This window comes from Molossus molossus, unplaced genomic scaffold (genome assembly GCF_014108415.1).
Source record: "Molossus molossus isolate mMolMol1 unplaced genomic scaffold, mMolMol1.p scaffold_m16_p_20, whole genome shotgun sequence".
In the NCBI taxonomy this organism is placed as follows: Eukaryota; Metazoa; Chordata; class Mammalia; order Chiroptera; family Molossidae; genus Molossus; species Molossus molossus.
Genome location: NW_023425356.1, coordinates 8,559,747 through 8,582,748, shown reverse-complemented (window position 1 = coordinate 8,582,748; position 23,002 = coordinate 8,559,747). Strand labels below are relative to the sequence as shown.

General features: G+C 44.2%; 1 protein-coding gene across 4 annotated transcripts in view; it reads left to right on the top strand.

Annotated features, from left to right (window-relative positions):
* The window catches only part of VAV3 (vav guanine nucleotide exchange factor 3), a 290,405-nt gene that overhangs the window by 116,679 nt on the left and 150,724 nt on the right, over positions 1 to 23,002 (top strand). For all 4 annotated transcript variants that reach the window (XM_036273378.1, XM_036273380.1, XM_036273381.1 and 1 more), the window contains exons 3-6: positions 12,394 to 12,452; positions 14,614 to 14,679; positions 20,084 to 20,192; positions 20,746 to 20,838. In XM_036273378.1, coding sequence (XP_036129271.1) covers positions 12,394 to 12,452; positions 14,614 to 14,679; positions 20,084 to 20,192; positions 20,746 to 20,838 — 327 coding nt within the window. The remainder of the gene's footprint in view (positions 1 to 12,393; positions 12,453 to 14,613; positions 14,680 to 20,083; positions 20,193 to 20,745; positions 20,839 to 23,002) is intronic.

The window sequence follows — 23,002 nt, the reverse complement described above, 5'->3', positions numbered from 1 at the left end:
TTCCTAGGTGCAGGCTTCTTCCTCTGAACCATCTCGTGCAGCCACCAGATTCTTACCATACTGATTTTTGACTGTTCGTTTGACCTTTCCTGGCTCCCTGGCATAGCAACAATAAAGGCCAGCTTCCTGGTCATTGCATTAAAAACCATCAGCCCCCCACTTCCCTCTTCCAACCTCTTGCACTCCCCATCTCAAGCCCACCGTCTGTCTCTCCACGTATTTGCTCCGATGTGTGCGTGTTGCTCAGCCGCTCCTCTGCTCCTCAACAGCACTGATGTGCGAGACAGGCAGAGGGTGAGAATTTGCCAGAAGGTCTCAGGGAGGGAAGAGTTCACATGGGCAGCTGGATCAGTGAACAGTGTTGCTGATCTGTAGGTTTGGGTCCAGTCTTCTGTCCACTGTGGCTCTGTGGCCTTTCTGACCGGACTCGCAGTGCTCTTTGTCTGGACACGTGGCTCCCAAGCACCTGGGAAGTGCCCAGTCTCAGTCAGATGAGCTGTACCTGTGATGCACACATCAGATTTTGAAGCTGTAAAATGTCAAATGCCTGATTTATATCTTGATTACATATTAAAATGATAGTCCAAATCTATTGAATTAAGTAAGATACATGGTTGAAATCAATTTCACCTGTTTCTTTTTATTTTATTTTTCGAACATGACTCCTTAGAATTGTGCAATTTTGTCGGTGGCTCACATATTTCTGTTGGTCAGCTCTGGGCTAGAAACTCTCTCTTACATCATAAAGAACTAGTTCACCTGCTTTTGAATTCTTTTTTTTTTTCCCCAGGGCAAACATGATTTTATTTATTTATTGCAATTTTTATTAATTTATTTTTGTTACAGATGTTTCTCCCTTTTTACCCCCTAGACATCCTCCTCCCCATTCTCCTCCCCCACCCCCAGCATTGTTGTCTATGTCCATTGGTTATGCATACATGCACGTAAGTTCTTTGGTTTATCTCATTCCCCCTCCTCCCCTCCTCTGAGGTTTGTCAGTCTGAACCGTAGTTCTTTCCATGTTCTGGGTCTATTTTGTTCATCAGCTTGTTTTGTTCATTATATTCCACAAATAAGTGAGATCATGTGGTATTTGTCTTTTTCTGATTGGCTTATTTCACTTAGCATAATATTCTCTATGTCCCTCTATGTCATCTCAAAGGATAAAAAATATCTTTCTTACAGCTGCATAGTGTACATGTACCACAGCTTTTTTATCCACTCATCTATTGATGGATACTTGGGCTGTTTCCAGATCATAGCAATTGTAAATAGCACTGCTATGAACATAGGGGTACTTATATTCTTTCTGATTGGTGTTTCAGGCTTCTTAGGATATATTCCTAGAAGTGGGATTACTGGGTTAAATGGCAGTTCAATTTTTAACTTTCTGAGGTAACACCATAGTGTTTTCCACAGTGGCTGCACCAGTCTGCATTTCCACCAGCAGTGTACTAGAGTCCCCTTTTCTCCACATCCTGGCCAGCACTTGTTTGATGATTTGTTGATGGAAGCCATTCTGACAGGTGTGAGATGATACCTCATTGTTGTTTTAATTTGCATCTCTCTGATGATTAGTGACATTGAACATTGTTTCATATGTCTCTTGGCTATTTGTATGTCCTGTTTGGAGAGGTATCTATTTAGGTCCTCTGCCCATTTTTAATAATTGGGTTTCTTTGTCTTCCTTTTGTTGAGTTGTGTGAGTATTCTATATATTTTGGAAATTAACCCCTTATCTGATGTATCATTGACAATTATGCTCTCCCATATAGTGGGTTCCCTTTCCATATTGATGGTTGTTTCTTTTGCTGTGCAGAGCTTTTAGTGTGATGTAGTAGTCCCATTTATTAATTTTTTTCTTTTGTTTCTCTTGCCTTAGGCGTTGTATCAGTGAAAATTCTGCTGCGTGTGATGTCTGAAATTTTTGGCATTTTCATTATTATGTATCTTGGTGTGGGCCTGTTTGGGTTCTTCTTACTTGCGGCTCTCTGTGCTTCTTGAATTTGAATGCCTTTTCCCTTCATCAAGTTAAGAAAGTTTTCTGTCACTGTTTCTTCAAATATATTCTTTAACCCTTGCTCATTTTTTTCTTCTTCTGGCACTCCTATGATGTGTATGTTGTTATGTTTCATATTGTCCCACAGTTCTCTTAAGCTGTCTTCCTTTTTTAAAATTGTTATTTTTGTTTTTGGTTCTCTGATTGGATGATTTTTTTCTACCCCATTTTCTAATTCACTAATTTGGTCCTTAGCTTTCTATACTCTGCTGGTTATTCCTTCCAATGTGTTCTTTATTTCTGCTATGTCATTCTTCATTTCCAGTTGGTTTTCAATGTTTCTATATCTTTTCTCATGCTGAACTCTTTACTCATGCTGTTGAGCATCTTCATTATCATCGCTCTGAATTCTACCTCTGAGAACTTGCTTAACTGCATTTCATTTATCTCTTGTTCGTGAGAGTTCTCTTGTTCTTTCATTTGGGATTTGTTTCACCATTTTGGCTATCTCAGTGTGTTTTGGAGCCTGCCAAATTTTCCCTGTAGGTATTGGTGTTCCACTGATTGTGGCTCCCTCTATTGGATTTGGATGAGTATGAGAGGACCCATGTTAAACACCACTGTCAAGTCTTACTTTCCTGGGTCTGCTTTTGAATTCTTCAGACGCATGTGAACATGAGCACTTTCAAGCAGTATAAAATGACCAGTTCCCAAACTGGCCAGAACAAAGAGGGCTGTCATTTTATTCTCCAAGTCCTGTGGGCAAAAGTGTAATTTCTGTTAGGGACTGGAAATATGAGACTGCCTTGCAGACACTTCATTATTCTCTGCGAGTCATCCTGGGGCTGGGACATAAGATGGGCATCTCCAGGTTGGCAACAAGGGACACATTCTGGACTGCGGGTCCTGTCATTCCTATGTCACCTTTTGTTCTTGAAGTCTGTGATCTCATCCTGTAAAGGAGTAAGAGCCATCTGGGCAACGTTTAGGAATTGGAGGTCTTTTGGCTAGAGAGTCGTGTGACTTTGAAAGTGAACTGGGTTTGGGGATGTGTTGGCTTTGATCCACCTGCATGATTTGTGGGCAACTTGGAACATTCATTATATTTTCCAAGTCCCTGAAGCCCCATAGATTTCCCCCAGTCTATCTCAGATCATATAAACAACTGCTCCTCTGGCCCGATGCTGACTCCTAGGATGTGTCCTTTGAAGGTGAGTTGTGTGAAGGCCTCAGTGGTTTCCCAGGTAATGACTGATCTGCTCACCATCCTGGTCCGGTGAGCATCATATTTACCTACAGGTTCCACAGTCACATTCCCATTTTTGGTGTTGAATGTGTTAAAATTGCCATGTATTCCTTACAGGGGATAAATGGTGATGGACGGAGACTTGGCGTGGGGTGATAACACACAATACTGTGTACAGATGATGTGTTTTGGAATTGTGCACCTGAAACCTGCATAATTTTGTTAACCAGTGTCACCCCAATAAATTCAATAAAAAGGAAAAATAAGATAACAAAATAATAAAACATAAATAAGATAATAAAAAAAGAGAAAATTGTCATGTATTCTTTTTAAAAAATATTTTTATCCTCACCCAAGGACATTTTTGCATTTATCCTCAGAGCAGGAGGGAGAGAGGGAGAAAGAGAGAGAGAAACATCAATGTGAGAGAGACACATTGACCTGCTGCCACCCACACGACCCAAACCGGGACCAGGGACAAACTGCAACTGAGGTACGTGCCCTTAGCAGGAACCGAATCCAGGTCTCTCCGGTCCGCGGGCCGACGCTCTAACCCTGAGCCAAACTGGCCAGGGTCATGTATTCTTTGTAGATTGTGTAAAGGTGAGGAATGATTTGTAACTATGATTACATTTCCAAAACTAAAGCATTTCTTTTTCAGTTGTGTACAGATGATTGGATTCTTGATCATTTGTCTACAAAGATGAACACACTACAAGAGACAGTGTAAATTTAGGGGACGCAGGAGTATTTGAAATCATTCTGACTTCTCACTAAAGAATTTCTTAGACTCCCAGACAACTAACTGCACTGGTGACCTCCAGGTTTCATCTGCTTTAGTGCTCGGACCCAGGGGACGGTTAACGCAGCCTGTGAGAAGTTAGTCAGCCCCTTGACCTGGTGTGAGGGACATAGCATGACTGGTGCCCGTTTGTTTTCTTCTGCCCGCCCTTTGGTATGAAAGTGCATTTGGAAGCCCCGTGTGAACTGTGGTGCTGAATTTCATCCTGTTAGAATTGCTGTATGCAGTTCTGGAATCTGCCTGGAGCCAGCAGGCCATGGGGCTGGGTAGGGTGCACTGGGAAGTGCGGACAGTGGCTGAGCAGGCTGGAGGGTGGGGGTCAGATCGATGGAGGAGGTTTTCGTGTGCTCAGAAATAATCTGACCTCCACATGAGGGGTAAGGTCTAAGACTTTTAAGGTGTGGGTTGTGGCGATGGGGTGTGGGCAGGTCGACAGTTGTGGAAGGTCGTGCAGCCTCTGTGGTAGAAGGTGGGCATGAAGGGCTTGAGATTGAAGCCGGTCCAGCAGCTGAGGCAGGAAACGGGGTCGGGGCGAAGGCAGAGGCGCAGGGAGAAAGGAGCGGGGTCTGGGACGGATCTCAAGGCTGAGTCGGCAGGATTTAGACCTGGGTGTGATGGAAAGGACAGGTCTGGAGAGGTTCCCTGGTGTCCAGCACGGCGAGGGGGAGGACGGGGGAGCAGGAGGAGCCAGTGGGCAGCGGGGAAGACACACTGAGACACCCTGCTGTGGAGATGCCCCTGAGACAAGGGCACGTCCGTTTGGTTTAGAAAAAAAATTACTTAGTGACCTCATCTCTTATAGCTTGAAAAATGTCCGCTGTAAACCAAACCAGAAGGATATTCTTCAGGAACCGGCCACCCCAGAGCTGCCCGACCGTGGGTGCCAGCGACCGCGTGGAGGCTGCTCCCAGGGCGCTGGGGGCCCGGGGTGAGCTGGGCTGGGCCGGAGCTGACAGTTCTCCCCATCGGGCCTCTGCAGGCAGACCTGCCGAGCAGCAGGGGTCCAGGAAAGTCCCGCTGCAGGACGCAGCCGAGGTCACCACTTCCGAGAAGCTCTCTATGCCTCCCTGCTCCTTCTCTCAGGCTGAGGGCAGTTGGCCTCCTCCGGGCTGTGGCTATACTTTGCCCGACCAGGTAGGGCTGGGCCTCTGCCTACTTCCCTTGTGGTCTTTCCCGGTGGAGGGTGGGGTTTTGAGAGTAGGAAGTATATAACCTCAATTTTGTTCCTTTACTGGTGATGAGTGACAATGATGGCATTAGCAAATAGTAAAAGTATGGGACGTCCTTCTGTGCGTTTACTAGATAGATCTGTCTGTCTGTCTGTCTCGCCTTACTTTATCGTCACAGTAAACTTGTGTGATAGATAGATGGTGATTTTATCTTAATTTTACAGATGGGGAAAACCAAGCACAGAGCATCTTCCTGACTCCCACAGTCACCCCATGAGCGAGAGGTGGAGCTGGGGCTTGAACCCAGAATCCCTGAGTGCAGCCTGCACCCCTAGGCAGCCCCGTCATAATGCAGCAGAAGGGAGGCTACACTCTCTGTAGGGCTTTACTTTAGAAGCCTCACGAGCAGTGGGATAGGGCAGTTCTTGCATCTTGATCTCACCAAGGCCCACGCAGACTGGGATTGGGATCTTTTCACCGACGTTGGATAGTCTGCTTTGGAACGGTGGAAATTCATGTCCCGCGTCCCTATCCTCCTGAGATGGCAGCCCCATTCCGCCGTCCGGCTGTGCTGCCTGGCTTTGCCTGTGCAGGGTGCGCGGGGCCTTGTCAACTGCGTCCCGCAGTGTTCAGAGCAGCCACCAGGTGTTTTCCGAAAGATCTGAAATGTGTGTCCAGAAAGGACACAGCCACAGCGCGCCCCAACGGGGTGACTGACGCGGGGCCACAGTGTGCCCCAACGGGGTGACTGACTGTGCAATTAGAGAGGCAAGGGAAACGAAGGTAATGAGTTCTGTTGATTTCATGGGAGAGTTGAGGTGAAATGATTGTCAGTCTGACGCTCGCCCTCTGGCGAGGTTGAGATGAGGCCTCTGTCAGAGAAGTGATCCCAGTCTCTGGGCCGCCTCTGGATTGCACCTGACCTAGTCTGCTGGCCTGTCCCTCTGTCTCAGTTACTCAGCTCGGATCCCAGACCCATATTCCCACTTACTCCTCTGAGGCCTGGGCTTGTCCTCCATGACCCCACGGGCACCTGCTCTGAGCCTGTAGGGACGGGGATGCAGTGTCCCTGCCCCAGCGGCAGTGCTGGGTGCTAACTGCATGCTGTGGGCCCTTCCTGAACTGCTAAGCTTGTCTTGAACTTGGGGCTCAAGCCTGCAGCCCCCTGAGGCCCCCTGAGTTCCTGGGAAGAGAGCCCAGATCCCTGTATGGCTCACGTCCCCAGAAACTCCTACCCCGTCCAGCCCCCAGTCAAGAACCTTCCCACTGGGTCAGGGGAGGGGTAAGAGGTAAACCTTCAGGACAGAGGACTTGAGGAGACAAGTCCATAGTCAATTAGCACGTTTTGGCAGACCTGTGTGCTGGTTCCCATGGTTCCCTCCAGTGGTTCCCTCTGGGCCTGGCTTCCTTGGCCCTATTTCCTTAGAAGTAGTTGTAACATCCTGCTTCTGCATGACGACTTGTTTTAGTAACACATGACATCCACAGCACCGACGTGCTGGCCAAGCAGGGGTGCGGTGCGCCTGCAGGTCCGGTGAAGAGCACTGTTGAATGAAGAGCTTCGATCGCGTTGCTATTTTTGAAAACTTCTTTTCATGGTTTTCAAACTAATGGGGATGGCAAAAATAAAACAAAGAGCTCACACTAAATAAAAATCATCAGTAGGGTGAAAAAATGTGATGGGGAGAGGGTCTTGCCACTATGTATGTGATCTCTAGATAGGCAACTCTTTCTCATATTTATTTAATTTTTCTTCAATTATTTGTCCATTCCCCACTGGTGCTGGACTAAGCCCTTTACATATCTTTGCATGACAGTTTCTAATCCTCACAACACTGTGCAAAGTAAGAAGTTGTTTATTTGTTTGAGCAACAAATATTCCTGTGTTAAGTGGTTGTTATGAGCCTGGCTGTGAGCTTGGAGACAGGGAGAGACAGCAAAGGAGCCTTTTGAGTTCCCTGCACTGAAGGTACTTCCCACTGATGGGAAAGACAGACAGACACACAGGTCATTAGAGTGCCCTGTTATGGTCTTAGGTGTACTTCGGGTCATATCAATTAGTGCACATGTTTTGAAGAGCAGTGGGCATCCCTTTGACCTAGTCCTCCCGTTGAGAATCTTTCCTATAACATCTCTGTGCACAGTTGAGATGTTTGACAAGGAGGTAATTGTGCTAGTATCAGAATACTGAAAAAACTCATTGGTAGGAGAATGGTTGAATCATTGTGTTATATATATTAAATGTTATACAACATTAAAATCCACAAAGCAGATCTGTATGTGTTCACCCAACTGTCTGTGATACATTGTTTTTGTTGTTAGTAAATTTACTGCTTTGAGAGAGAGAGAGAGAGAGAAACATCGATTTGCTGTGCCACTTATTTATACATGCATTGGTTGCTTGTTGTATGTGCCCTGACCAGAGATTGAACCCACAACCTTGGCACATCAGGATGATATTCTAACCAAATGAGGTACCTGGGCAGGGCTGTGACACATTGTTAAATGACAAAAGCATGTTGTAGAATCTGTAGAATAGGAACACATTACCTAAAATAATAATTGTAAAGAAAAAGAAAAAAAATTCCTCAAGGGTCACACACGATTCTTAGCTCCGGCCCCCTTTAGGCAGAAGGTGGGAGAGGTGCGTGTAGGTGTGTAATAACCGTATGTATTACTGTGTTATTTCATTGTGACAAATAAACATGAGTCCACTTGAAATATTTTAAACAGCAAATAAGAGGTGCTAGGGCAGAGTTCTGTCCAGAGTCCTATGGGGACACAAGTGACCCAGGTTGGAGGTGAGAGTCAGAGAAGGCCCTGGATGAGGGACGGCCTGGCAAGCCCAGGATGTACCAGGACAGCCTGCGGAGGGGCACAGAGTCTGCACGCTTCCTGCTTGGGAGCATCCCAGGGGCATTCCAGGGGCGGCAGGGAGCCACCTCCCTGCTCTAACGGCTCACCCAGGTTGTCCTGGGCTCTTCTTCCCTCCGCAGGGCATCGGCCACTATTCCTACATACCCGCACTTTCCCCTCTCTCTACTGCGGCGGTCTCAGCTCAGACTTCCGGTGTCTCACCTGGATGATTGCGAACACCCCCTAGTGAGTCTCCTGGTGCCGCGTCTGTACCCCAGGTCCTCCTACCTGAGTCTGTTCTTCACTTTGCTGAGTCATCTTCTAAAAATGCAGTTTTTGCCCTGCTGTCTTCCTTAAAGTTTCTTCATAGATTCTGGTGTCTAACCCACCTTTCTGAAGCACACAGCCGCCCTGCCCCCCCCCCCCCCCCCCCCCGTCCTCCCACAGTGACTCTGAGTTATGTTAGCCAGAGTCCTTGCCGTTTCTGTACAGATGCCACCGTCTTATCAAACAAGGCAAAGATGTAAGCAAAGAAAGCTGACCTGTGATGCAGGGCTAGTAGTTGCTTGTTGGACTATCACCTTGCAAATATTCTGACTCGTTATCCTCTTTCCTCGGAGTTAATGTCCACAGTTTCATTTTATTTTGAGGCAACAATTTAGACATTATATTTCAGGGGAAATAGTCTTCTTACTGTCTTTGGAGATATTTTCTTCCATTTGTATCCTTGAGTGGGTGTTTCTAGTGGCAGATCCGTCTCCACACAGGAGACTTGTGGGTGTGGCACTAGTTTGTGTGCTTGTCCCTCCCAAATTGGGGTCACTCCATCTTTACAAAACACACACTGTTCTAAAAACACAACTTCAACTAAACAGTCTCTGTTTGCTTTGGCTAAACTTAAAGTTAATGGGTGGATGCCATGTGTAATCAGATAGACACAAAACCAGGAGATAGTCCTCAGAGAGATTCACTCTAAGACATGCTACATACTTTCTTTACATCCCCATCTCCTCTGACTTTTTATCTTTGTTGTTTTTATATTACTAAAAAGCAGTAAATACTCCTTTTAAAGAGATAACAGGACTTGGTTTCAGCTTGTTGATTTTTCAGAAATGTTTGTACTTTATAAACATTCAAAGCAGAAAAGTAATATAGTACTATTATCTGGCTCCCTCTGGTGGACAATTACAGGAAAAAATAAAACTCGAGTCGCAGCAGGCAGACGGGGGTGGTGAATAGTTCTGGTTATCCATAGCAAAAGGAATAGGAAATGTATTCTTTAAAACAATTTTTTTTCTTTATTGCCTTTAGAGAGAGAGGCAAGGGGAAGGAGAGAGAGATAGAAACAATGAGAGAGAGCATCAATTGGCCACCTCCTTCACCCCCCTCCCCGGGGGATGGGGCCCACAACCTGGGCACGTGCCCTGACTGGGAATCGAACCAGACCACCTCTTGGTGCATGGCTCGACGCTCAACTACTGAACCACACCGGCCGGGCCAGAAAATACATTCTTATCTTGTAGGTGTATAATCATTATTGTAGAAAATCTCCCCAAGGAATAAAATACATTTCTTTTCAAGTAAATAATAGCAACAGTAAAATACATAGCAATGCTGTTTTCCTTGGGGTTGAGGGGTGACATTGTCAGACAGGATCAGAAAGAGATTTCGCCCCAGCTTTTAAATAGTGCCACCTCAGCATGAGGCTCGTGCTAAAACCAACAATATAGTGAATTCAGGAGTCTGAATGTTATTCTATGGATTATTCCAGAACCTTCCGATTCCAGGCTTTTCACTCAATAGTGCATAATTTTGGGATTTTAGCAAATGATAATTTTTTATCTTGAATCCGTTGATTTTGATAGATTTATTATTTGTTCTTTTGGGATCTTCTGCATTTATGTACTCCCTGAACGTGCTTTATCTTTATTATGGGAAATTAATTGATATCAAGTTTTATCAAGGTGATTTTTTGTGACTTTATTTTTTGGAGCTTCAATTTTATTTTATTTATTTATTTTTTTTAGTAATTAATTTTTGTTACAGATGTTTCTCCCCCCCCTGATTCCCCCCTCTCCCCCCCTCCCCAACCTGTCCCCAGCTTTGTTGTCCATGTCCATTGTTCATGCACACATGTATATAAGTCCTGTGGTTTATCTCTTCCCCACCACCCCCTCTTCTGGGGATTGTCAATCTGTACCCCACTTCCACGTCTCTGGGACTACCCCATTCCCCAGACTGTTATGTTTATTATATTCCACAAATAAGTGAGATCATATGATACTTGTCTTTCTCTGTTTGGCTTGTTTCACTTAGGATGATACTTTCCAGGTCCCTCCATGTAGTCTCAAAGGATAAGAGATCTTTCTTTCTTATAGCTGCGTAGTACTCCATTGTGTATATGTACCACTGCTTTTTTATCCATTCGTCTACTGATGGACACTTGGGCTGTTTCCAGATCTTAGCTATTGTAAATAGTGCTACTACAAACATAGGGGTACATATATTCTTTCTGATTGGTGTTTCAGGCTTCTTAGGGTATATTCCTAGAAGTGGGATCACTGGGTCAAATGGAAGTTCAATTTTTAGAGGTAGCACCATATTATTTTCCATAGTGGCTGCACCAGTCTGCATTCCCACCAGCGGTGTACTAGAGTCCCCTTTTCTCCACACCCTCGCCAACACTTGTTTGAGGTGTCTGACTGGTTTTTATATCCAGCATTGAACAAAATTATTCAGGAAGAAACTGTGTAAAGGCTTTCAATTAAATTATATTTTATGTAGTACTAATTTATTTTATATGATAACAAAAGTTAACATTTACTGAGTTAAGCATTTGATGGAAATTATAGTTTTCTTATCATTTTACAGTGACCTTTTCTTCATTTTGGTTTATTTTTGTAATGTTAAAAGTATCATGCTAGAAAACATTTTTATTTAACAAATTTAACAAACTAAAAATATTCATCCCCTCCCCTTCCCAAGAAATCCTCAGTAACTCTATGAAGCAGGGAGTTCATTGTTAGGATCCACATTTATAGCACCCAGTAAAGGTGAGCTTAGCTGAGCACTGATGATCCTGGGTGCCCCCAACATTCTTACAGAGCTGGGAGTTTTAACCACACCACCCACAGCCCACGGAGTAGGTGAGAGACAAGTGTATGTGCAGGTCGTGCCCTTTCGAGACATCTGCAAAGTACTGGGCACCTTACTTCTGTTTCTGTCTTTGAACTGAGGAATCAGAAGATTATCTCCACTCTGAGATAGAGCCCTGCACCCCCCCCCCCCCATTCTTCTGAATAAGGTCTTATAGTAGAGCCTCTTTAAGATGTGAGTTTTGAGAGTTTGGACAAATCACAGAAACAGGCTTCATGACAAAAATACATGTCAGCTCCTTGGTTCCTTCACTAAGTCTTTCAAAGAGATGCTCTAAGATATAAAAGTGGGAGGAGGGTAAAATTGCCAATGCTGCAACCATGGCTGGTACATTATTTTAAGGAATCTTGAAACAGATAGATAAGCAAAGGTAATTTAAGAAACACCTTTTCCTGAAAACACTCAGAATTAGAATTAGGTAATTTTCAAGAATAGCTATGATTTAAATATTTTACATGTGTTCTCTCCTTAATCCTTACAATAATCTAATGATTATTAATAATCTATTATTGTATGCCATATCCAGGTATAAACACTGAAGCCCGGATAAGAAGTTAAGTAGTTTGTCCCAGGTTATGTGGCAAATAAGTGGTCGAGCCAGGATTTGAACCTATGTGGTCTGGCCCAAGAGCCCACACGCTACCCCACTTTGCTGCACAGCAGGGCTGTCTGGCAGAGCTGTCTGTGATGATGGGAATGTTTGATGTCTGTATGGCTCTTGAGCATTTGAAGTGGGGTCCGTACAAGTGAGGAATGTAAGATTTTGTTTTAAAAATGTTAATTAATGTGAATTTTAATGGCCTTGTGTGGCCAGAGGCTCCTGTTTTGGACAGTGCAGCTTTCTAGGAGCTCTGAGAGTCTGCAAATAGAGATGCAGGATTTAGGATTACCCAGTCTAGCTCCTCGTTCGCATGATAAGGAAAATGCAAACCAGATGGGTTAGTCATCTTAGAGTGATAAAGTTAAAGAAAGGGACAGAATTATGACCCAAGTGTTTATGCTGTCCAGTCACAGCTCTTCCCATTCTGCACCTCTTTGGCATGTGCAAATTTACATTTCTGCTGCCATTGTTAATATTAGATTGTTTAAATAACTACTGTTTTTGGGGAAAATGTTTTTTTTTCCTGAAATACATGTTCACTGAACACTTCCCTTCTTTCCTCAGGTGATAGAAACATTATCTCGACTTTCTCGAACACCTATAGCGTTGGCCACCGGAGTCAGGTAAGCTTGTTCTCTGTGGCCCCTGCTCGATGTAATGACTGCTTATCAGACAGCTACTGTTTGCACAGCTTGTAGCATACAAGGGCTGCATCTCGTTCACGCAGACTGCCTGGTACACCAGTGCCCAACACACGTTTGAAACTTACTGGACAAATACAGACTCTTTTATAGAGTTGAATAACACACATTGGCTAAACATGGTTCTCATTTTATTAGTGATTATCATTGATACAGTTATTTTTTTAATAAACTTTCTCCAACATTTCTATACATGTGATTCATCAAGACAAACACATATGGCTTAAGTAAGAAAATATTTTAAAAGATATTGTAATACATTTATGTCCTGTAGGCCATAACAATAACTCACAACTTTTAGGAGTTTAAGAAATAATCAGACAAATAGAAACTGATATGTGTACAAGGATTTGTATTGAAGGTTTGGTACTAAATGAAAATCTTGGAAGTGAGTTGGTTGAATGAATTATGACATCTCCAAGGAATGAAGTATTATGCAGTCAGAAAGAAGTTTGGAAATGCAGATGTGTGTGTCATGTTGGGCCTTTTCTGTTTAAAATACTACATACTTAAGTTAGATCTTATAGAAATTTATATTATTAACAACATTAGAGATAAAGAAAAATATGTCTGTAGCCACATAGCAGCCTGCATGGGAATGGAATGGATTTCGTGTTTTACCTCATTTCCCCAGAGCGCTGTACTTCTGTCTCCAGCCAGTAGGGGCTCTGCGCTGAGCCTCTTTCTCTGTTGCTTCCATTTTCATCTGTACAGCTCACATTTCAGGTTCTAAAGGAGAGGATTCAAGCATATCGTACAGGACTGATAAGCAGTGTTGGGTAGCCCAGTTCCTGGATACAAACACAGTGACCTCAGGGAGGACACCCTGCAGACCCTTTTGCAGAAATGGGCTATGGTTTATATAGAAGTTTATACAAAAGTAGTCTGCAGGCTGGATAAAGGTTCAACACCTTGTGATTTGCTCTTCAATACATACTTTTCTTTCCATGCCAGTATATATATATTATGTTGTCATATATAAACAGCAGATTTTGATATAGCATGATTCTAATGCTGTGTATTTATGTATGTTTGATTCTAAAAGGATATATATCAGAAGAATTTTTTCCTTTTTAATCTTAATCTATATTTTCAAATTTTCCTACAGTGGATTTGTAATGGGATAAGAGCCTAAATTTATTTTTTAAAAGATTTTGAAACTTGGGCATTTCTCACATTTTAATTTATTTGGAAAAAAATGTAGGTTCCTCAAATGTCTTAAGTATTAAGTTAATTCATAAACTAAGGTAAAAAATCTGCTTTTCATATTAAAGATAATTACTTCATAATTATTTGGTGCTTATTTGTTATTTTGATGGATCTTGCTTTTATGAAAATACGTATGCTGGAAGCATGTGAAAGAAAGTAAAACGTTGGCCCTGTGATATAATTACTGTGGTTTTGTAGGACATAAGTTCAGAGCATCATGTGGGTGTTATGAAAAATGTCATAGAAGCATGAGCAAACAAGAAGCCCATTGCCAGGAACAGGGAATCAGTTACAGTGACTTTCTTTGAACAGGGGGCAGAGAAAACACCCTCTTCTCCCTGAGGTCCGATTGACTCATTCATCCAATAATTGAAAAAACAAAAAACAAAAACACAACAACTTAAACACCTTGAAGTCTAAGTACAAAAGTATATCAGAGTCAGTAATCATATATATAGGACATGGTATTTTGTCTTCTAATAGTTTTCGTTATTAGGTTGTTACCCAGTTAATGGTCAGTCAGATCAGAACCGTGTTTGAAGGCAAGGCCGGTTCTGTGAATGGGGTGCTGCGGGGGGAACCATGAGGTGAGCCTGCAGGGAGGGATGTGGCTGGTGGGGGACCAGCTAAGGACACCAGCCCATCCACAGCTGCTCAGAGGAGGGTGGTGACCAGCAGATTGCTGTTGATGACTTGGGGTAGCAGGTGCCACAGCCTCCATGCGGGCCCCCACACCCAGCCACGCTTTGGGAGAAGCCCCAGACATGGTGACCTGACCACGCTTGCGGCAGACAGGCTGACACATCTCATGAGAGGTAAATGCCCCGCCTAGATGTTGCTTGTTCACGCTTGTCTTTCTCTTCCTCTCTCGTAGGCCCTTCCCGACAGAAGAAAGCGTTAATGATGAAGACGTCTACAAAGCCCTTCCTGACTTAATAGAGTACGTGGAGCATTTCCAGCCACTGTTTTGCATCCTTTGTGGATTGTAACTGTGGGTGTTCACATAGCTCTGTGAAGGGGGAAACACGGCTTAAGGATTAAGGCTTGTGAGAACCGGCCTCGGACCCCCGATGGGAAGCATCACAAGAACATGTACTTGACTGGCCCTTGGTCGCTCTGGCCTACGGCACACAGGTCTCTGGCCAGTGAGTAAGCGCACTGCTGCGAAGGGCAGTTTGGACCCTTCAGGGCAGGTAGAGGCCGTGGGGGAAGTGGGACTACACCATGAAGGACACTTAAGCAGAGACTGGACTGTGCTTCCGGATAGCAGGAGGCTAGGGCGTGCTCTGCAGGTCCAAGGAAGGGCGAGCGTAGTGTGGGCTGGAGGCACTCAGTGATGTTTCACTAGATGGTGTTTATTCTGAACAGAGTCCTTTGGGGCTTTATCATTTAGTAGGCAGGATAGGCAGAAGGTCCTTACAGCTGATTATCTCCTGCTGATGGGGTGACTCATGCAGGTGACAAATAAATATAGATGATCCTCACTCCTCAAGGAACCGATGACAGAGATCAGTCATGTTTGCCGAGAACTGGAATCAGAAGTAGATGACACTCCAAGACAGATTCAGATCCTGTGGAGATTCATCCATTTTCCACAGGGACACACCGAGCTTTCTTGCTTTAGGGCCTTTTACACTTGTCGTCTCGTCTGCCTGAGCGGCCGACCCCTTGTCATCCAAGTCTTTGCTCAAATGTCCCTCTACCCTGTCCAGCTGTGCCACCACTCCTGACCTTGCTGTGTCTCATGCCACTTACCACTGCCTGAGACAGTCTCTGTTTGCTTCATGTGTTCATCTCCGATTTAGGTCCACTTGGTGAGGTGAGGGACTTGACCTTGTCCGTGGCTGTCTTCCTAGAACGTCAGCGTCTGGCCCTCGGCACGTGTCTGTTTTCTGAATGAATAAGCCAAAGCTGCGCTAAGCATCTGCTTTCTGCCAGGCGTCAGGCCTCCAGCTGGGGCTGTTAGGTCAGTCCACAGAGCTGGTTAAGGCCCGTTTCCTAGCCGTGTTCCACGCACAGTCTCGTGCGATTCCACATGATGAGGTGGTTACTACTATCATCACAATTTACAAAGGAGAAAACTGAATCTAGGAAAGCTAAGTAACTTGCTGAGGGTCATGTCTCGAGTAGTTAGTTGTCTTTGCACTTGCACACACACAGTTCTTATTCCAGGACAGAGGGTCTTAATGGCTGTGTGTGGTCTCCCAGCGGGCTGATGGGAGCCACAGGGCGGTCAGCAGCTCCTCCCAGCGTCCGTGGCATTTGGATGGTTCTTGGAGTCCTATATATAATTTATTCCATTTGTTTTTATATTTTCTTTATATTTTAAAATTCAAGTCTCCTTCCAGGAAGTTATATATTTTATTTTTTATATTTTTTTGGTGGTACGTGCCCCTAGTGGGAACCAAACCCGGGACTCTCTGGTCCGTAGGCTGATGCTCAACCACTGAGCCAAACTGGCCAGGGCACAGGAAGTCATATATTTTTAATGTATATTAAGAATAGCCTCTTATCTCTTAAAATCTCCAAGAACTCACTAATCTTAAACTAGATAGTTGCCTCATTGAATTGGGTACAATCTTCCTAAAGTGACTGTAGGATTACTGGTCATATAATCAAATTCTTCGAAGTATTAGGAGGAATGTATCTTTCTAGTGCTATGATGACAGTCCTTGTTAAACCCCACCAATTGTCACTCATTGTTACTAATTTCCATAGCATTTTGGTCTGTCGCTGTCGGATAAATCCAGTGAGGATGTACTTCTAGCTAAGTTTGGAGAAAATGTGGGCTCATGCTCTGTGAGGTCGGTGCACTTCAACTGTGCATTTGGTGGTTAAGGTTCAGTTGTGGTGTTAGTCATGCAAATGCCTGCTTCTGAGTTGGCTATGACAACTTGACTTCAGTCTTAGCTTTGTTATGATTTCCATGGGCTCATATCCTTAACTCTAACTTTTGGGGTGAACTGCCCAAAGGGAAGCCCTTGGAACCAGCACAGGTCTGCCCCTCACTGCAGAGGGAATCCCTCTTGCCTCAGCAGGAGAGACAGCGTGGGGCAGAAGGAGAGTGTGTCAGACGCTGCCTTGTGAGTCCCTGCTTCTCCTGGGTTGAAGACCCGTGTCAGACACGCCCTATACAGGTGGCCCAGGCACAGGAAAGCATGTAGATTTATTGACCATTTGAAGAACCACAGCTCGGCCCTCCTTCCTTGCTGCTTTATTTTACACAGATCACAAATTATTAACCAAACTGTTAGCAACAAAACAACTTTACTGTGGAGTTGAATAAGGAAACCCAGACTGTTCTAGTACAATCTCAGAGTGTGTGTCTCCTACAGTTCTTAGAGAAAAACCTCTGTGAATTTACATGTAATGTTTCTCTACCCTCATGAGAAATAGGCAAAAGCAGGACTTCAGCAGATGAGTTTTTTGTTTTTTTTTAATTTATTTTGACGAGGATTAGAGGGTCACAGGCAGGAGACCAGGGAATAGGAACCCCAGAGAAATGGATTTCACAGCTCGTCTTCCTTGTCCAGGATCCCCGTGGATGTTGCTTCATCATTTCTCATTTGTTTACTCTTTCCTGAACTCATGCTTTGCTGAGTTATAGAAAACACCCAAACCAATTTAACTCTTCTCTGGCTAGATTGCCTGCCCAAGCCCTTCAGGGTAGAAATTCTGGAACTGCCAGTATGACTCACTATCTCCCCATTTTTCCAAAGTAGACACCCGAGAGGTAGCCTTCCCCCATCTCCTCTCTCCCGACTTCTGCCGGGTCTCCAAGCCTGCTTGACTCAATGACACTGTCTTCTAAGTCTGTTTCTCTCCGCACCCAGTCTTGGCTCTCAATACCTCTCCCCTCAGGATTTCATTTCTGGGCTCACTGACGTCCCTGCCTGTGTGCTCGCCCCCTCCGACTACCTCCGTGTAAACCCCCTTTGGTTCCCGGATGCCCGGGGAAGGCTGAGCCCCCAGAGTGCAAGGCCCTTCTGAATCTGGTTTCAAGTCTTCCTTCTGGGGCTCACCTCACTCACCTGGTCCTCCTCACATTGCCCGCTCGTCACACCTCTCTGCCTTTGCACACGTTGGTGCCCTCGGCAGTGCTGGTCACCTCTCCTCACGCAGTGGCCACCTCTCAGGGCAGACACCATGTCGGCCCATCTGCAGCCGTATCTCCAGGAACCTCGTGTTCATTAGCAGATACCTGTGACTCAGGTGATAACGCCACCGAGCTGCAGTGTCCCGCGAAGCCTTCCCTGCCGGCCCTGCCGGGCTTATTCTTGCTCTCTCTGCGCCCTCGTCGGCTCCTCTGTTTCATTTACTAGATTACATGCTCGTGTGCCGTTCCCCATGCTAGACTATGGCGGAGCTCTAGAATCTTCTTCATCTCTGCATTTTGAGTACAGCCAAGTCTGATGCTCAGTAAGGTATTAGGAAATACCTGCTGGGTGGGGGATGAGTGGACAGGTAACCAGGGAATGCATTTTCCTCAGAGCAGAGTTCTCTGAACTTCTGTTTCCACCAGGTGGCGCCACTGAGCACACCACCCTTTCTCCTGGTGTTGGACAGCTCACGCCTGTCGGACGCCTCCAAGCAACCCTTCGTGAGAAACACAGGCCACCTTGTGGTTGCACCTACTTTGCAAAGGGCTCCAAGTTGCACAGGGACATTTACAGTTGCAGTGTTTTTATTTTTGTGCCTGTCATTTATGGTGTTTTGTCTGCACAGGCCCAAGCGATGCTAAGGGCTGGCAGGATTGATGGGGTGCGTTTCTGTTTTAGAGAGGTGTTAAGAATTTGTTCTAAAATGTCTAAATTTATTCATCTCAATTCTTTGGCATTATTAGTTAATAGAAGCTCTTTATCGAAGTCTTGAACTGAGCAGAACGACTTAAGGAGAATGTGGGCTGGGCGGGCCAGTGTTTCCTGCCTGCAGTGGTTACAGTCCTGTCGGAAGGACTTGGGGAAGCTGTGTAAGTCAGACACTGTGTTCAGGTGCTCATGGAAGCATTAAAAATGGCTTGTTTTCAACTGCCAGGAGACAAGGAGCAGATTTAAAATGGTTTAAAAACTGCCTTGAGGCCTTGGGACCATTTCTGTAAACCAAATACAAATAAAACAGATAAAAGCAGAATTTGGCTAAAGGGGACCTGGGGGTGCCCTCTAAAAGGAACATGGTTTGAAACCCACTGCACGAGATCTTGGTAGTGATAACCCTGCAGAAACAGCTGCTTTTATTTATTTTATTTTTCTATTCCTCATCTGAGGATATTTCTCCATTTATCATCAGATAAAGTGGGAGGGAGGGAGAGAGAGAGAGGCAGAGAGAAACATCGATGTGATAGAGCCACATCATCTGGCTGCCTCCCACATGACCTGACCAGGGCTGGGGCTGAACTGCAACCGAGGTACATGCCCTTGACTGGAATTGAACCTGCAACTCATTGGTCCATGGGCCAACTCGTTAACTGCTGAGCCAAAGTGGCCAGGGCCAGGTGCCTTTAAAAGACTCTCTGTAGCCCTGGCCAGTTTGGCTCAGCAGTTAGAGCATTGGCCCATGGATCAAATAGTCACAGGTTCAATTCCGGTCAAGGGCATGGACCTCAGTTGCCGTTTGGTCCCTGGCCCTGGTCAGAGTTGTGCGGGAGGCAGCCAATCTATGTGTCTCTCTCACATTGATGTTTCTCTCTCTCTCTCTCTCCTCCACTCCCACTCTATCTGAAGATAAATGAAAAAAATATCCTCAGGTGAGGATTAAAAAAAAAAGATTATCTGTAGCATATTAGATCCTCTTAAACCCCCCTGCCTTCTCCATATCACACCCTTTGATAACATGATTAAAGCATTCGCAAACTGGGGACAGGGCAGGGAGGGAGGGGGAGGGAGGAATCAGTGGAAGGGAAAAGGAGAAACATCTGTAACAAAAATTAATTAATAAGAAAAAAAGCATTCGCGTGTACGACAGACCGTTTTCCATCTTGGCCCCGCCACTGACGAGCTGTGTTGTCTTGGGAAAGTCCAGTACCTTTTGTCCTCTCAAAGCCTTGATCTCGACCATGGATCCACTGCTCACGTCCCCCTCACAGCACAACTGATGTTGGGCCTGCGGGAACTTAGTGGGGAAATATTTACGGAGTGATCGTGTATGTGCTTGTGCGCAGTAAATGCGCAGTGAATGTCAGTGTGGCTGCCACCATCATCGGGTTCTGTTGTTGTCATCGTTCCTGGGAGGAGGGACAGAGCTGTAATGTAAGCCTTGGACTACTAATTTCATTTTCTTTCCTCTCTGGAATTTCTACTAGCATTTCTAGCCATTGCCTGTCCTAATAGTTGCATCCTTTGTTCCAGTGAAACGCACGTGGAGGATGAAGAGGGCCTGTATGACTGTGTCTACGGGGAAGACGAAGGTGGAGAAGTCTACGAGGACTTAATGAAAGCGGAGGAAGCACATCAACCCGTAGGACTTGCACTTGCCTTGTTTTTTAAGTTACTCTGGGTATTTTATTAGGAAAGTGACTATTTGAAAGACTTACTATAGCTTTATGTAACTTCTGCCGGGATAGGTATTTGTTTGTTTTCTTTCTTACCTTCTCATTATGTATGTATCAAATTTAAAGGCTATTTACCTTCTTTCTCAGAGAAGATTTCCTTTCCTAACAATACAGTTTCATGGCCCTGAAATTATGTCCTATTGCTCCGCTGCCAGCGTTTTGCTGGGTGACGTGTCATTTATATCTCGCACTTGCTCTCTTTACTAGTGAAATGAAAGTTTAGACCCGAGATTTCCCAGGATTGTTTTGACCTATAAAATGCACATTTCTGTGGCTCCAGATGCAATAACAAGTCATGGTTATACAGTTAGAGCCATACAGGTCTTTCGGTTTTGTGTGTTATTAGAAATGGAAAGCTTCAGAAAATCAGCAATAATTTTGATCTCTTTCTAGCTACTGCCAGAGAGATTAACACATGAATTTGACTAAATAATTTTAATTGGATAATTCTAATTGCAGAAGTGTCCAGAAAATGACATACGAAGTTGCTGCCTAACAGAAATTAAGCAGACGGAAGAAAAATATACAGAAACATTGGAATCAATAGAAAAAGTAAGTAATCAGGTATCATTCTTGATGCCCCCAAATTGCTTTGTGTTGTTAATATATTAGCGCCAGTGTTTCCACTAGGTGTGTGTGTAGTCTAATTTTCAGTAGATCTTTGGACTCACAGACCTCAAAGCAGATTTAATCATGGCACAACATTTATTGATTTTAGCACCTGAATGGGCCTGATCTGGGGATTGAGCATTCAGCAGTGAACATAATAAAACCAGTTCTTGGTCATGGAAAGGTCTGTCATTTAAGCAAATAAGCATTCCCGGTGGTAATAAATTCTTTGAAGAAAAATAAGGCAGAGGAAGGGGCCGGAGAGTGATGGGGGAGAACTAGTATTATTTTATATCGAGTGGTAATGGGAGGTTTCTAGGATAAGGTCATATTTAAGGGGACAGTTGAGTGAACTGAAGGCCCAAGCCAATGGAACCTCTCAGGGGTGGCCGTTCCTGGAGGAAGCCTGTAGGTGGGACTGTTCAGCGTGCTTCGTGGAGCAGCCACAGTCCAGGTGGCTGAAGCGCCATCAGTGCAGGGTTCAGAGAGATCAGGGAGCTGTGGGAGCCACCAGGTCACGGAGGGGCATCCAGGAGCATCCCGTTCAAGGCTAGAGCATTTTGAGTAGAAGAAATGACATAATTTAATATGAGTTTTTAACAGTGCATTTCAACCCGTGTCAGGCAAGGGTGGAAAATGAGAGAAAAGTCAGAAGGCTATTGTGAAATCAGGTTGATAGAAAATGGTGGTATACGTAGAAGTGGTAAGGAGGGGTCAGATTCTGAGTAAATTTTGAAAATAGAGCCAAGTGGATTTGGTGATGAATTAGGTAAAGAGAACAATCAGGAATGCTAGGTTCTGCCCTGGCCAATGTGGCTTAGTTGGTTGGGCATCATCCCATGCACCAAAGGGTTGCTGGTTCAGTTCCTGGTTAGAGCACATGCCTGGGTTTTGGGCTCGATTCATGGTGGGGGGCATGCAGGAGGCAGCCGTGACTGGTGTTATGCTCTCACATCAATGTTTCTCTCTTCTCCCTTCCTCTCTTTCTAAAAATCAATAGAGTAAAATCCAGCACCCAGTTTTGATAAAAACTCAGCAAAGTGGGAATAAAAGGGTCATACCTCAACATAATAAAGGTTATATATGACAAGCCTACAGCCAACATCATACTCAATGAGCAAAAACTAAAAGCATTTCTCTTAAGAACAGGAACAAGACAGGGGTGTCCACTTTTGCCATTCTTAACATAGTTCTGGAAGTCTTAGCCACAGTGATCAGGCAAGACGAAAAAATAAAAGGCATCTAAATTGGAAAAGAGGAAGTGAAACTGTCATTATTCACAGATGACTTGATATTGTACATAGAAAACCCTAAAGCCTCCACCAAAAAAACTACTAGATTTAATAAATGAATTTGGCAAAGTATACTGCAGGATACAAAAGCAACATCCAAAAGTCATTAGCATTTTTATACACCAATAATGAACACACAGAAAGAGAAACTAAAAAAACAGTCCCATTTACCATTGCAACAACAAGATTAAAATAACTAGGAATAAACTTAACCAAGGAGGTAAAAGGCTTGTTCTCAGAAAATTACAGGACATTGAAAAAAGAAATAGAGGAAGATATAAAAAAATGGAAGCATATACCATGTTCATAGATTGGAAGAATCAACATAATGAAATGTCCATACTACCCAAAACAATCTATTGATTCAATGCAATCCCCTTTAAAATACCAATGGCATATTTCACATATCTAGAACAAATACTCCAAAAGTTTATATGGAACCAAAACAGACCCCGAATAGCCACACCAACCTTGAAAAAGGAAGATCAAAGTTGGAGGGATTATAATTCTGGATATCAGGTTATACTACAAAGCCATTATAATCAAAACAGCCTGGTACTGGCACAAGAACAGGCATATAGATTAATGGAACAGAACAGAGAACCCAGAAATTGACCCAAGACATTATACTCAATTATTATTTGACAAAGGTGGCAAGAGCATACAATGGAGTAAAGACACTCTCTTCAATAGTGTTGGGAAAATTAGACAAGTACATGCAAAAAAAAAAAAGAAACTTAGACCACCAACTTACGCCATACACAAGAATAAACTCAAAATGGATAAAGGACTTAAATGTAATTCGAGAAACCATA